Source organism: Nanorana parkeri, unplaced genomic scaffold (assembly GCF_000935625.1).
Source record: "Nanorana parkeri isolate BGI_ZX_2015 unplaced genomic scaffold, ASM93562v1 scaffold7, whole genome shotgun sequence".
Classification (NCBI taxonomy): domain Eukaryota; kingdom Metazoa; phylum Chordata; class Amphibia; order Anura; family Dicroglossidae; genus Nanorana; species Nanorana parkeri.
Window position 1 is genome coordinate 4,379,063 of NW_017306275.1, and position 13,910 is coordinate 4,392,972.

Sequence of the window (13,910 nt, forward strand, 5' to 3'; positions counted from 1 at the left end):
TGTTCCCCACCCCCCCACACACAAAATAATATACCCCCTCCCACCACACACACACAAAAATAGAATAAATAGCCCCCTCACCTGCTTACGTTTTTGCAGGTGAAGGGGGCTAAGAGGAGAAGGCGAAGAACCACATTATTCCCTGGTGATCCAGTGGTGATTAGTAAGATCTGGTGCAGACCTTTCTAATCCATCCTTGTGACCGGAGCTCAGATCTCCAGACCAAAAGGAACAGAGCGGACAACCAACAACAGCTATTCGGTCTGCATCTGACAGAGATGCAGACCGTGTAGCTGTTAATGCAAGTCAGGTAAGCGGTCTGTGGCCAGGTACCTACGTTGTCAGCTGGCTGCGGGCCACATAGTACCGGTTCGCAGGCCACAATTGGCCCACGGGAAGGTACATCAAGACCTCTGCTATAAAGGTTATGTGTGTGGGATATCCATTTAAGAGTTCATCTGACTCTTGGATATTCTGTGGGCAAGCTCTCTGGGCACCATGTCTGATACACCTGTGAGCCTTTTCTTGGAGTTTTCTTGGTCAGCTTTTTTACCAGATAGGTCACCAGGTCTTTCCTTAATTCCTACCCATTTGCACAGGCTTTGCACCAGCATGCAGAATGTGATAGCACATGTGCATAGCCAGTTTGCACACACACATACTAGGGCCAATTTAGATAGGAGCCAGTTAAACTATCAGCATGTCTTTGGAGTATGGGAGGAAACCCATGCAAGCCACAAGCCCCCTTGCCAAGTTTAGCATCCTGGCCAAGATCCAAACTAAGGACCCCATTGTTGCAAGACATTGTTGCAAGGAATTAAGCCACTGCGCTGCCCTAATAAAGGGTATAGGGCTCTGATTATAAAGTAGTGAGTGTGACTTTCACTAAGTATTCCTAAGTATTCGGGCTGGCATTTCAACCCAAGAAGTAGTTCCTGACACTGGGTGATGCCGGAACAAAGTTGGCAGTATCCTGGTGAGAAAAGCAGATGAAGGATTTGCCAGGGAAGTAGGTTAAACTAATATATGTTTCTCATTCAAAAAATACAGTTGAATTTTGTTGTGTGTTATTAAAATAGTCCTATTTATGTTTATGTGTGTTGACAGGTAGCCAAAGATGTATCTGTGAGATTGCACCATGAACTGGAGAATGTGGAAGAGAAGCGAATCAAAGTGGAAGATGAGAATCAAATATTGCGTCAGCAAATCATTGCAATGGAGGTGACCAAGCAGGCATTGCATAACGAGCTAGAAAGGACAAAAGAGGTAAGGAGAGCCAACAAGTGGATGCCTATATAAATATGTTATTCAACAATTGGGGCAGCATACCTGCCTATATCCAAGATGTCCATCACCGAGTCTATTCTATTCTATCCATATACACACAGTAATGGGGGAACTTTATTTTTTATATTTACATTTTTCTGAAGTCTACAAGTTGGTCTCATGATGCACAGGGTCCTCTTCGGATCTTCTCCTGGTGGTGTGTGGTCCTCAGTGATGCAGAGAGCAGAGCTGATGTGATGATGCTGCATTATAGTGCTGTGAGTGCAGGTCACCGTGGTGGTCCTTGATGCCCTGCACTCACAGTACATCCTCAGTCTCCTGAGTTCAGTGTTCAATACTAGCACCCAGAGCTTTTCAAGAGAGTGAAGCTAAACCATATCCCCTGCTGGAGAGGTAAGTATAAAACTTCTGTTTTAGGCCCCATTCACACTGAACGATTTATCATGCGGATTTCAGCACGATATTGCGCATTATATCCGCGTGATATCACTCTCCAGTGCAAGTCAATGGGGGTGTGCTCGTCGATGTCGGAAAACCGCGTGATATCGCGCAAAATGACAATCGCGCGACAAACGCGCTATTTGCAATCCACTCATGTTTTCTACCTCCTGATAGAGTCAATTTAAGGATACATTGTAATTAAAGGCCATACTCACTCTTATTGGTTTGGGCATATGACGTTAACTCATGTTCATTGGGTTGTTATAAATCCTATGCCGCACAGTTTGCACAGTATGTCCTAATATGTTGGCTGCTTTTATGCTTCCCCAGTTTCCACTGAATTGCAAATGCTCACAATTTTATTTTGTGTAAATCATAAATATCATGCTGGCACCTCAGTTTTCTCTTATCAATAAAAGGAAATGTTCTCCAGATTCTCAAAAGTGCCATATGTCCCCCTAGGTTTTCTATACTGGCTCTTGAATTAGTTTGTCCAACCCTGGTATACTGTATATATTGTTATAAACAATAGCTAGTAAGAAAGTTTTTTTAGGATACACTAAACAGTATAACAAATAATAATACTTTGAACACTGGGTGACAATCCCTATATGAACGCAGAGATTCTGTAACAGTTAATAGGTTAAAACTGTGGATTATTTTTTTTGAAGGATGTAACACTTTTATATATTTTATCAACTTTCAGCCCATTATTGTTTGCATTCATTTTTTATATCATGTTTTTGGTGCGAATATGGATTAGCATAATAAAACAGTGAATTCTTATTTATTGAACATTTAAATTAGAAAGGGATTTTTAACAGTATGTCATAATTCAAACCATAAGACAATGGAAAACAATCATAAAACTGTTCAAAATGTAGATCAGTCCACTTTCAGGTATTTACTTTAGTAGAAATTTAGGGCTGTGTTTGTGGTAACTGTGCAGCTATTAAGGAAAATCATTTGTACTTCTTAAGGGTTATGTGGATTGGCCACTGATGAATTTGGAAGATATATTCAGGCTCCCATTGTCATTCAGAAGGGCCTGTACAAAACAGCCAGATTGCAGCCACCCAAAATTGTGACAAGAGGTTATCAATGGTCTTAGCTTGCAGCTGCCACTATATCAGCTCCTCCTGTGAAAGTAATGTGGATGGACCGTGAAATGACAACAGAAATTATTCAGGCCTGTTAAGGCATTAAACTAAATGGAAAATATTAACTGACCCCAGTGGTTTGGTTTCACAAATGACACCGTGTTACATTGGGCTTACACATGAGATACTGATTTCTTAAAGGCGCTTCAAAGTCAATGCATATACTATCCTGTTATAACATCAGCATTGTAATAGATATGCATACTTTACTATAGTTGTTCTTGATAATGCAATCAAAGCTTACTTACAAAAAATCCCTCTTATGTACTAGTGAGTGCTGCCTTCCGTCTGCCCATCATTTTCAATAACTTCCTGAGTTCCCAGCCTGCTTTGTATCTCTTTCCCTGCTGCTTGATGTGATTCAATCTCAATTTCTCAAGATACATAGCCCATAAAGGATTGTTTTCAGCAAACAATGATAACATTGTTCAGACATTGAGTTGTAATTCAGAAGTTAGGCTCTATGTGAGTTGTGACCCAAGGAAATGCATTGAGGAAGTATATCCTTTGGGCATCTTCAATAAGTAAATTTACAAACTTCTATATAGATATGATATTATTAGCAGTGGGATAGAACTTATGGAAATTCAATATAGAAATCCTTTGGGCATCTTCAATAAGTAAATTTACAAACTTCTATATAGATATGATATTATTAGCAGTGGGATAGAACTTATGGAAATTCAATATAGAAATCCATATTTATTTTAATTTTTGACCATAGATATCCTTTAATGGTAAGCTGTTCAACAGTTGAAAGATGGTCCCTATTGCCTACAGACATATGCTATTTAGCAATGCTCATGCCTGGCTGTATAAATAACAGATCTAACAGTATTATGTAAATCTAATTTGAAAACATAGTTGTCATCACTGTTAAAATTGTAAGTTGAATGTATGAATAGTTGAGAATACAGTGTGGTGCACCAGTGCCATAGTCTGGTGGTAGCTAAGAAGCCAAGTGAACAGCAGTTGCAAACCAAACCGATCACTGACAATAAATTGAAATACAATTATCTCCCCCCAATATGCAGCTGCTATAAGTTATTCTGTCTCTTCTTTGTGTTGGACTCATGCTGTTATTATTGCCAAGAAAACCTCCAGACAGTTGCCTGGCTGGGCTTCAGATACCGTTGGGGGCGACCCTGCTGAATAGCACAAAGCACAGGGAGGATTAAATGCAGGGTAGCAGCTGCGTGGGGATTTATTATGAATAGTTTAAATGGTTTTGTTAAAGGAGTGAATGGAACTTGGCTGCCAGCAAGGGAGAAGTAAAGAGGTGGGGGTGTCTGCTATCCTGCAGCCTCACTCCACAGCTGACAAGCCCTCATTACCGGTAATGAAAATGGACAGCACTAGTGTCTTGGCTTGTCAACAGATCTAGCTTTAAGGCATTAATCCATTGAGAAACTTACTACCAACTTCCATAGCACATGTATTTACTAGAATAATCTGTGCTGCTTCCTTCATCTTACATTATTGGGTGCAGTGTGAAAATGTCACTTCTCTATGGACTTAATTGGCAGATATTATATGCAAATTACCTTGTGGCCAGTCTTCAGATCAGATTGTCTTAACCCTTTTCAAATCTGAACCTCAATGTTCAAATATTGACGACTCTGCCCATTGAATTGGCCTCACTACAGCTTTCTTATGTAAGTCAGGTGAAGCTGAACTCCAAGAAAAAAGGATAATGTTATGCTCCTTTGACAATCACAAAGATTCACCCACTAGGAAAATCTCTATGTGTTACATGTTACAAGCACTTGCAACACCTGCACCTCCTCATTATTGCACATAAGAGGGTTCCTTCACTGCACGATTGTACAGTACTGCTGGAAACAGTCATCAGTTATTAAAAAGGAGTGTGTAAAAGTGCTTAAAAGCCTTTTTAACACTAAGATAAGGTAATATAAAGGTAGTTTTCATCCATTGTTGACTCTCAGTGCTGTGCACCTTCTGCAGCCTATTTGCAACCACTTCCTATCTACATGCATGCACTCTACATGCAGTGATGGCTGCATAGCATTTATCAGTGTGGGTTTTCTGATGGTGATAACAGTGGACAATTCCTGCACAATGTGTGTTGAAACACTTGTAGTCTCCTTCAGAAGCCCACATGACAGGGTGATAATGCAGGTGCACAATCGGGTGGCAGAAACAGAACGTTGTCACCTTATAGCAGGAAGTGCTTAAACAGGGACCTTCATAGAAGCATCAATAGGTATTATTTTAGTGATAGCTGCAGATTTAAAAATATTGAAAATGGCATTTGAAGTTATATTAACACTTATAAGAGATTTTAGTGATTGGGTTTGCATATTCTTTAAGGCCAAATATACAGTAAACACCAAGTGGCAGAATATGCTTTGAGAGGACCATTGAGCTGAATGGCTCACTACACACTCGTATTTTGTGAAGCATTTTGCATGACAGAATGTTAGCTGTAGCATCTACCTAGGAAGAGCATGATTTGTTATTATGTATTTAGAATACTTGGCATATCGGACATTTTAACTATTTAAAAATAAATGTAATTAGGTCTGCAGCATTAATGCTGACATTAGCTTGCATTGCTTCCCTAGTTGCTACCCCCAAATGGGAGAATGGGAGAAAATGAATCAGAAGTGATACCTGAAAGTCAGGGGTGTAGATAAGGGGGGGGATAGGGGGGTTCAAACCCCCCCAGAGTGTCTTGGCAGTGGAGTAGCGAGGGGGGGCAGAGGGGGGCACGTGCTCCCGAGCGCTGGTCTGAAGAACATCCACAGACGGGCATGGCCGTCTAAAGGGATGCCGGAGATGTTCTGTTTGATAAAACATTGGTGACGGCTGGAAGAGAGCTGTATTTATTTCACTGACACCGATACATGTGACTGGCCCTGGATAACCTGTACATGCCTCAGTGGACTGATCACGCTGTGAGTGCCATTATTTTCTAATGGCACCCCAGTCGCGCCGGGCAGATTGCGGGGTTTCCCGCCGCGATTCCGCCTGTGCTTCCAAACATGATTGCTGCGCATTGTTTATTGCCAAAAAGGTACATGTACCTTTTTTCTGCGATTGCCGTGCGGATGTCACCCCATTGAAATCAATGGGGTCGCACGGCAATCGCTGCCTGCATTGTGCAGGACTGTGCATTCCCGGATCACGTAGGTCTGCGCCGGGCCTAAATCTAGTGCGTTCCTATGTCAAGTGTCAATTGCGTTCCTCTGTCCAGAGTCAATTGCGTTCTAAGTCTAGAGTCCAATGCGTTCTAAGTCCAGAGTCTACAGTGTGTACTGTAGGGCAGGCTCATAAAGAGAACCTGTCACCGAATGCTATCACACAGGAACTTGTCAATCCCTGTGTGATAGCAATAAAGTTAAGTGAAAAAAAGAAAAGAAATTAAAATTAAAAAAAACAGATAAAAAGTTAAAAAAAATAAAATGAAAACATTATCAATAATGATAAACCTGCAGAGCCCAACTTTAGACCCCACCATGCCATATGAGACCCGCACAGCCCACCTGAGACCCCCAGCCCACCTGAGACTCCGCACAGCCCACCTGAAACCCCCACAGGCTACCTGTGAACTCCCAGGCCACCTGAAACCCCCACATACTACCTGTGAACTCCCAGCCCACTTGAAACCCCCAGAGCCCTCCTATGACTCCGCACAGCCCTCCTGAGATCCCATACAGCATTCCTGAGACTCCGCACAGCCGTCCTGAGACTCCACACAGCCACCCTGAGACCCTGCACAGCCCTCGCGAGGCCCTGGAGACATCAGGCCACCACCCTGGAGCAACAAAGAGTATGTAGCTTCATATTATTCTGCGTTGCTATATAATGTATTGCTGTGATTTGTAGTCCTCTATAGCTGGTGGCATTCTGCATTGCTGTATAATGTAATGATATGTGGTGTGCCTCCATGGTGGATCAGTTGCTTTAGACCCGCTTGTGTGCTCCCTCCTGAACCACCATGGAGTGTAGGCTTGAAATCACTCAAGTCTCTCCTCCATGACAGATTAGAAGGGGCAGCGGCGGTAAAATTGAAGCAGTCCCAGAAGTGGCGCCTAAATTAACAAAGCAGCACTGGAGAATGAGGTGATTTGAAGGTGGATCAGGAGGGGAAAACATAGGCAAGGGAACAGTTTGTCTAGAGCATTGAACTATGGATTGATTTGTGTGGGTGGGGCGCTAATGAAAGACTTCCCCCCCCGGGCGCCTAATTTTGTTACACAAATAGAGCTTTTTTTTTAGTGCTATTTGATCGCCGCTGTTTTTTTATAAATATTTAATTTTTTTATATAAATGAAAAAATTGTGAGGATCAAACCCTCCCTGCTGAAGGGTTGTTTCCGATTATTCCAATGCTAAGCGGGCAGTGTGCGCCCGGCCCGTTCGGCATTTGGCGGGTTTTCGAGCGTGCTCGGAAGACAAAAGACGTGCGACCGTACAGTAGAAACGGTTGCACGCCTTCCATACACCTGCCGATTATCGTACGATCGCGGGATCACCCGCGATTATCGTGCGATAATCGGCAGGTGTATGGGCACCTTTTAGAAATAAGGAGAGCCCCTCCCCACTAGTATAGACACATCAATAGAAAAAAAAATGGAACCAAAAAGTTCTAACTCTTCACCAACATATCTAAAATGAAAAGAAAGAAAAAGATTTTGACAAAGCAGGACTTCAATATAAGTAACAAAAACAGTATTACAACTCCCCCAAACCTTGAGCATGTTCACAACAATATCATATAATGTTCAGCTATCAGTCAGAAGTAACCATTAGTGCAGATCTCATTATTTTACGTGTACTTTCTTTCTCCCATTACTTTGTACCTGTTTCTACTAAACACATTTGGTGTGTTTCTGGTTCTCCTAAAAATAATTATATTCAGCTCCTATCAGTTTACTGTCCATGCAGGTTACTAGAAACAAAGTATACATTTATGATTTGTATTTAGGATCAAACAAACATGCAACTTTTATCGGCTTTGCAAAGAACAGAATGTGTCCTTGCTGTTCAAAGTGAACTTGTATTGTTGTTATGTAAAGACTGTCATTTGATGCCCCATAACATGCAACATCACATCTTCACTATGCAATCCAATCTTCGTAAAGCATATCTGAACCTAAAAGCAAAAATGTAATATATTGCAGCTTATCAAGCCTTAGATGTAGTGGCTGCATTCATTCTTTTTTTTTTTTTTTGCCTTTTGTTTTTATATTGACCTGGAGATCCTGCTGACGTTTTTACGTTTCAGCTCCCTTTTACAGACCAAGCTGCCTAACAAACAGTGGCAGATGGAGGGTTCAAACAGGGGTGTTTTAAATGGTCATCTTTTATTCATTTATGTAAAAGCTTTATCCCAAAAGGAAAAAAAAAATGTTGCTGTAAAGTGTTATCTGGAGTTCAGCTTTAATTTATTAGTCAAGTTCATGTAAATCTGCATCTAACCTTACCCTCTCCACTGAGTGACAATGCTGCTGTCCAATGGGGGCTCCATTACTCCTCCATTGAGTAGAGTCACCCTTAAAGTGACATTAAACCCTCATATTTTTTAACATAAAACAATACTGTAATGTGTGCCTTACTGTAATCCATGGTTGTTTCCCTTCTCTTTGATGCTCTTCCTTTTAAATATGTATCTGTTCTCATGCTTGGAGAGAACTTCCCTTTTCAGCAGACTGCCTTGTCTCACACGGTGTCTGTGTATAGGCTGTAACCTGAGCCAGCACTACAGGAAGAGGCCCTGAGCTGAAAAGGGAAGTTCTCTCCAAGCATGAGAACAGATACATATTTAAAAGGAAGAGCAGCAAAGAGAAGGGGAAACAACCATGGATTACAGTAAGGCACACATTACACTATTGTTTTATGTTAAAAAATCTGAGGGTTTAATGTCCCTTTAAGTCGAGTATACATGTGTACAGAACAGATTCCTCCATCAATGCTTACAACCATCAATGGATGAAACCCACGCTGTTTGCATTGTATTCTAACAGCGGCTGCCGGCTGCAAGCTTTGTTCACCCGAGACTTTTCCAACCTGCTCCTTCAATCTGCTGATTTGAGGGATGCCCGAAGGAAGGGTGCCGACAGGAGCACTCACTGTGCAAATTCCAACTGCTTCCTGATGAACTTGTAACCTTATACCCTGCTTAAGAAAGGAAGTGTGTCACTGGCTAGATCACCAGTTGAGAATAAAGGGGGGAAAAATAAGCCTAAAATAGAAAACAAATGCAGCCACCACATTTAAGGATAGGTAAGCTGCAATAATGAACATTTTTGTATTGGGGTTTAGATAAGATTAGGGAGTGCATTGATTTTCATTTTAAAGGGATTTTTTTCCAAAGTCAGTGTATTTACTCAGCACAATGTTTTGGGATGAAGGAGGGAATGTTCCTAAAGGAGTACGTTTTTGGGCGCTCAGGAGTTGCGCTGGTATATCACCAGTATGATGTAACACTTTATGGCACCTGCTATCTTGGCAGAGCTCTTAGTTAATTGTGTATTAACAGTGCAGGTTTGCTTTATTGTTTGTGTTTGTTAAAAAGTCTTTTCTGTTCTCAATTGTAAAACGGCAAACAATATGGCTGCTGGACAACATGGAGACTATGGCTTTCTGGTGGGAAAAGCAAAATAAGTCCTTGTGCCACAGCTTCCGCTTGTTGCACTGGCTTGTATTTTTCACATGTGCAAATCTGGAAGGTCTTGTCATTTCACATTATCAGGGCTTATGTAACATGCCGTGGAATGCGCTGAGTAGGATGTAAAGTAGAATTCCACTGTAATTTCTTGGCACAAGCAGATTGTGCCGTCTACACTGCAAAATGCTGAAGAATGTGAGAGCATTAATGGTTTTCTTTTTATAGCAGTGCTGAATTTATTGCAATTCAAAAGTTTGATTTGAGACAGAAAGACGGAGCAAACTGGATGCTGTCTGGCCAATTTTCATGATTTGATCAAACATTTACAGGGTTATTCACAAAAGGGTGAAGAGTTTGGAGAAGGCAGGAGACGTGAACAATCTAGGACAACACAGCTGAACTGGAAAGTGAGCTGATTTGGAGAATGTTTCCAAATCAGCCATTTTGGCCTAGATTGTTCACTTCTCCTGCCTTCTCCAAACCCCTCACCCTTTAGTGAATAACCCTGTTACTTGCATGAATCAGTAATTGTAATACATGTATTTTTGTGTGCTTGTTTGCTTCATGTGCAGAATTTATTGGAAATGAAATAGGTCACCCTGTTCAGCTTTTCTTGTGATTCACGCACCTCTGCCGAACTTTATAGCCATTAGGTATAGTTGGCCATACACCAGTAGAATTTTTTTTTTAATGTGTTTTTAGAACGTTGACTTTCTAATAGTTAATGGGGTCATGAGGAATAATATGAAGAAGTAGGATGGAAAATGTTTCAAACTAAAATACTAACAGTAAATTGTGGTTTTCATGCAAGGAACTCCATTCATTCCAACATTGAATGTTAACATTAAACAGAATTTTGGAAGACATTCTACAAGTCTCTGATGGTGTTATCGAATGTTCTGATGAAATTTTTCATATGGCTGTTCAGGCCAAAATACAGCCACTTTTAGGATACATGCACACCAGCAGACGTGCTCAACTGCGTGGCTGCTGGTGTGCATGTCCCTGAACAGTGTTGATGCACCTGATGGAGCCATATCACACTTTTTTTTTGGGGGGCGGGGGGGTTTGGGAGGTTTATTGTAATGTCACATTTCACATTTCATTTCATTCAGTACAGCATCTCACTGTAGTGCGCTTAATAAAAGTACTGCACGCCACAATTTGTTTAAGCACACACCACCAGAACACACTGGTGTGAACCAAGCCCATTTATGACAAAGCCGTTTGCCTTTTTTGCGTTTGAGCTGGACTGGAAAAAACGGTCAGCGCAGCCCGAACGCTGATAGTGTGAACCGGCCCTTTGTCTGCTGATTGGGCTATAGTATAACGAAACATCACCACTGTGGCACGTTCCTTCTTTGGCTCTTCCCCCTCTCCTTCCAGCACCCTGTGTCTGAAACATTAGGATGGCAGCATAGTTTAGGGAGTAGTTTTATTAGCTCTCAGCACTGCCATATCTGCTTCAAGCTTGGTTTCTAGTGTGTAGGGGATTAGAAATAATAAATAAAGGAAGACTGTGTTTTCTCTAAAGGCACCAAAGTAAGAGGGATGATGTACAGCAGGCACCATGTAAAAGTTGAATTTTTGGGTGTAGAACTCACATGTAGAAACGTCCTTGCCTCCCACAATGCATTGCTCTGTTGTGTGGGTCAGGGAAGGGCATTGTGTAAGTCTATGCAAACAATGACTTTCACATAACTGGCATTTGAATTGCACTCGGGGGGAGGGCTGTAGCAGTAAAGATTAAGAATCTAGTAAGGTGGGACCTGCTGCAGATTTAGTCCAATCATGATACCAGTCCAGGGCTATATTCTTTTTCTTTTTGCCCTTGACACTCTTTATTTTTCTCAGGAGTTCAGTAGCAGTCTAATTAACCCGCCTCTATTGAAATTGTATTGTAATTGTACTGTCTTCCTCCATTTTGTAAAGCGCTGTGCAAACTGTTGGCGCTATATAAATCCTGTATAATAATAATAATTACAAGTGATGTTTGATATCAGTTGCCATTTCTGGCCAACTTGAGCACTGATCAATTGACATACTTCTAATAAACACACTTGTTACTTATGCCATACAGTTTGTTTGCATTGTAACTTACATCTAAAAATAATTTCCACAGTAGAATGAATGCAGCATGTTTTCTCTCTCCCAGGGTCATAACATTAGGGCATTAGAAAAGGGGCCCACTTTGCATGCAATGTATGTGTTACAGTGAAGGGGGACACCTGGGGGTTCATGTGTTTGCTCTTTAAAGGAGAACTATGAGGTAAGTGTTTTCCCCATAGTTCTCCTCAGGGTTACGGGAGGACATAAATTAGCGTCCTCCCGTGACCCAATGCTCAGTATACCGCGAACTACAGCTCGCGGTATACTGAGACCACCGCAGCCGGGACGGATCCCGACAGTTTTATTGTCACACGTCGGCTCGAACCATGAGGTCGAGTGAAAATCATTCACCTCATAGTTCTCCTTTAATTAGAGCAGACTATATTGGATCTTAGTCCCTGTACCTAGCTTGGCCTTCCGTAGCATGGGCGGTCTGTCACTTCCTGGAACTTTTCTGTTCCTCTGTAGATAAACTTATATCCTACAAATAAAGGCAGCAGAAGCTAGAGATACTGGGACAGTGTACAACCTTCAATTGCACTGTGTCTAAATAGAAAAGAAATGTCTTCATCACTGACAGGTGATTTTCTGTCTGACTGGTGCATAGCTGCCTATAGACTTCTGGGTCTATTCCAAATTTTTGGCCCTGGAAATGTCACTTATTTTAAGCATAAATCAACTTTCTGTTTAAGTCCCTGTTGCACACCAAGTGTACATAAAGCAGGCACATGCAGTTGCTGTATATGCAACTTTTTTAATGCGTTGCTTTTTTTATAAAGATCAGTGTTTCATATTTCAGTTGGACCTTTTCATCCCATAGTGTTATGCTAACTGCACAGGATCTGTATGCTTTCACAATGCACTGCAACCTAGGTGGGCTAGTGCATTGCATTCATTCATTTGAATAGAACCCCAACACACTCCTGACAGCCAGGCGTTACAGCACAGACCAGTGCACAGTACCACAATACCGTGTGTTGCGGGAATAAAAGTAATACATGTGCTGCGCACTACGCTGCAATGAATGCCTACCGGGAGATGCATTGGAGTGTCATCCAAACCAATGGCAATGCACCAGCGCACCTAGCTTGTAGTGCAGTGTTTTGCGCGCAGCCTATGCTAAATGCACAGATCCTGTAATGCTATGGTGTGAACAGGCCCTTCAATTGCTGCTATAATAACACTGTACTGGCCAAGGACGTCTAAGGCAGCATTGAGTGTCACAAGCTTCAATAGCAGAGTATCCTTATAAATTATTTGGACCATTGTATTCAAGATATCCTGACAGACAGAAGACAATTTGTGATGTACAAAGAAGTGTCATCTTTTATCTTGCAGAAGACATGGATTTAACTACTGATAAAAGGATCCCTTGTTCTAGATGTGTCCAAAAGGACATTTGACATGTTCTAAATTGCTGAGAAGTGACATGTTTTGACTGACAGGTGGCATTTACTGACCAAATGAAAGGCAAAGTGCTTTGTTTTACTGACAATTGACATGTTTAGCCTGACGGCTGATGTTTTGTGATTTACTGTAGGGATATGTTACAGGTGACCTTTTAAGAATTTATCACAGCTTATGCACGCCTACTAGCTGACAGACAGCTGACATCTTAACCCCTTCATGACTGAGGCCCTTTTTTCATTTTTTGCACCCATGTTATATTCCACATTTTAGGCCTGAAAATGACATAAAACCCCCCAACATTATATATTTTCTGAATGCCAAGACCCTATAGAATAAAATGGTGGTAGTTGAAAATTTTTATGTTGCGCAATATTAGCGCAACTCCTTATTAAACCCCAAAATTTAGTGACAAATTTAATTAAATGCCCCAAAACACAACAAATTACCCATTTTTTAATGAAATATAAAAGATGAGGTTACAACGAGTAAAACGATACCCAACATGCACAGTTTACAGATTGCGTGCGACCGTGAAACGGCGAAAAACTGCAGTACCCCAAAAAGTCAATAAAAGACGCTTTAAAAGCCCCCACAGGTCATCAATTTAGAGATACCCCAAAATACTGGCCCTAGAATTATTGCTCTCACTCCGGCGTGCGCGGCGATACCCAACATGTGTAGCGCGTTCGTCGTTTTCATGCGTAGGCGCACCCGACGCGTGTTTACGTGGCGACGCGCGTGCTCGCGGGGGCGGGGGACTTTAACATTTTTTTTTTATTATTATTAGATTTATTTTATTTCATTTTAATTTTAAAAACTGTTTTTTTTTTTTTTTTTTTTTTACTTTTACTTCTTTCACATGGGGGGGGC

The 13,910-nt window shown here is 41.4% G+C and overlaps 1 protein-coding gene across 5 annotated transcripts in view; it reads left to right on the plus strand.

Annotated features, from left to right (window-relative positions):
- The window catches only part of MTCL1 (microtubule crosslinking factor 1), a 130,816-nt gene that overhangs the window by 35,912 nt on the left and 80,994 nt on the right, over window positions 1–13,910 (plus strand). For all 5 annotated transcript variants that reach the window (XM_018553542.1, XM_018553550.1, XM_018553557.1 and 2 more), the window contains exon 3: window positions 1,108–1,266. In XM_018553542.1, coding sequence (XP_018409044.1) covers window positions 1,108–1,266 — 159 coding nt within the window. The remainder of the gene's footprint in view (window positions 1–1,107; window positions 1,267–13,910) is intronic.